At 36.4% G+C, this 1,111-nt stretch overlaps 1 protein-coding gene across 1 annotated transcript in view; it reads left to right on the plus strand.

Annotated features, from left to right (window-relative positions):
• aspscr1 (ASPSCR1 tether for SLC2A4, UBX domain containing) overlaps window positions 1-1,111 on the plus strand; it is an 11,602-nt gene that overhangs the window by 7,887 nt on the left and 2,604 nt on the right. Inside the window, exons 11-12 of the mRNA XM_017035592.2 lie at window positions 171-233; window positions 908-960. Coding sequence (XP_016891081.1) covers window positions 171-233; window positions 908-960 — 116 coding nt within the window. The remainder of the gene's footprint in view (window positions 1-170; window positions 234-907; window positions 961-1,111) is intronic.

Raw genomic sequence — 1,111 nt, forward strand, 5'->3', positions numbered from 1 at the left:
TATGTATATATGTATGTATATATGTATATATATGTGTATATGTATATATATATGTATATGTATACATATACATATGTATACATATGTGTATATATATATGTATATGTGTATATGTGTGTTTACTTTATAAACATTGATGATGTATGATCTCTCTTTTTTTTTTCCACTAGTTGGGTCTGTAAGCCACTTTGTCAAGAGTCATTTGGAGAATCCTCAGCTAAATTTTTACTTGTGTAAGTATGTTCTTTGTTTACCACTCGGACTGGGATTTTAGTTCCGGCTCCATAATAATTCTGATAGTCACATACACGCAACACATTTTCTCACATTTCACATCCCAATTGAAAAGTTGGTGCTTTGAGAAGCACCCAGGGAGTAAGGGAATTTTCAGCATTTCTTCAATCCGCCACAGCCAGGTGTCTTGAGAGGTTCCCACAAAGTGGGGGGCACTGTGCCATTGAACTATTTTTTTAAATTTCATAACTACCCATGGCACCTAAAAAAGCTAGTGAAATCTGGCTTTACAGTATGGCTTAGCAAAGTTGTTGATTTGTACCATCATTAAGAACAAGGAAGCAATAAAGGAAGGGTTTAGGGTTAGGGTTAGGGGTTAGGGGTTAGGGTTTAGGGTTAGGGTTAGGCTTAAATTTTAAAAACTAATCCCTTACCTCTGTTTAGCTAACACTTACTACAGCTATGTTTTGGCTATCTTGACTACATATTATTGTGCAGTATGTATTCTACTCATTCTTCATTCCCCTTTCCATGGAATTTTTCCTCATGGAATCAGCATCGTTATTTGTAGGTTTTCTATATTATCACTCTTTTGTCATCTTCATCACAGTTATGGTTCCTAACCAATATGTGTTTCCTCAATTTTTTTCAACTTTAAAATCATTTGTTTCAGTCACCACACCCCCAAAAACCATTGTGGACAACCCATCGGCTACACTTTTCCAGGTAGGAATATTTGTCTATTCCTAAGATTGTTCGGGATCGCACGTGTCATGGTTCGTTATGTACTGTGGCTTCAGTTTCATTGTTTGGTGCGGTTCAGTAAGAGTACAATACACAAGGGGGGAAAAAGACCCTCGCGTTAATTTACCCATTT

This window comes from Cynoglossus semilaevis, chromosome 9, assembly GCF_000523025.1.
Source record: "Cynoglossus semilaevis isolate Cse_v1.0 chromosome 9, Cse_v1.0, whole genome shotgun sequence".
In the NCBI taxonomy this organism is placed as follows: Eukaryota; Metazoa; Chordata; class Actinopteri; order Pleuronectiformes; family Cynoglossidae; genus Cynoglossus; species Cynoglossus semilaevis.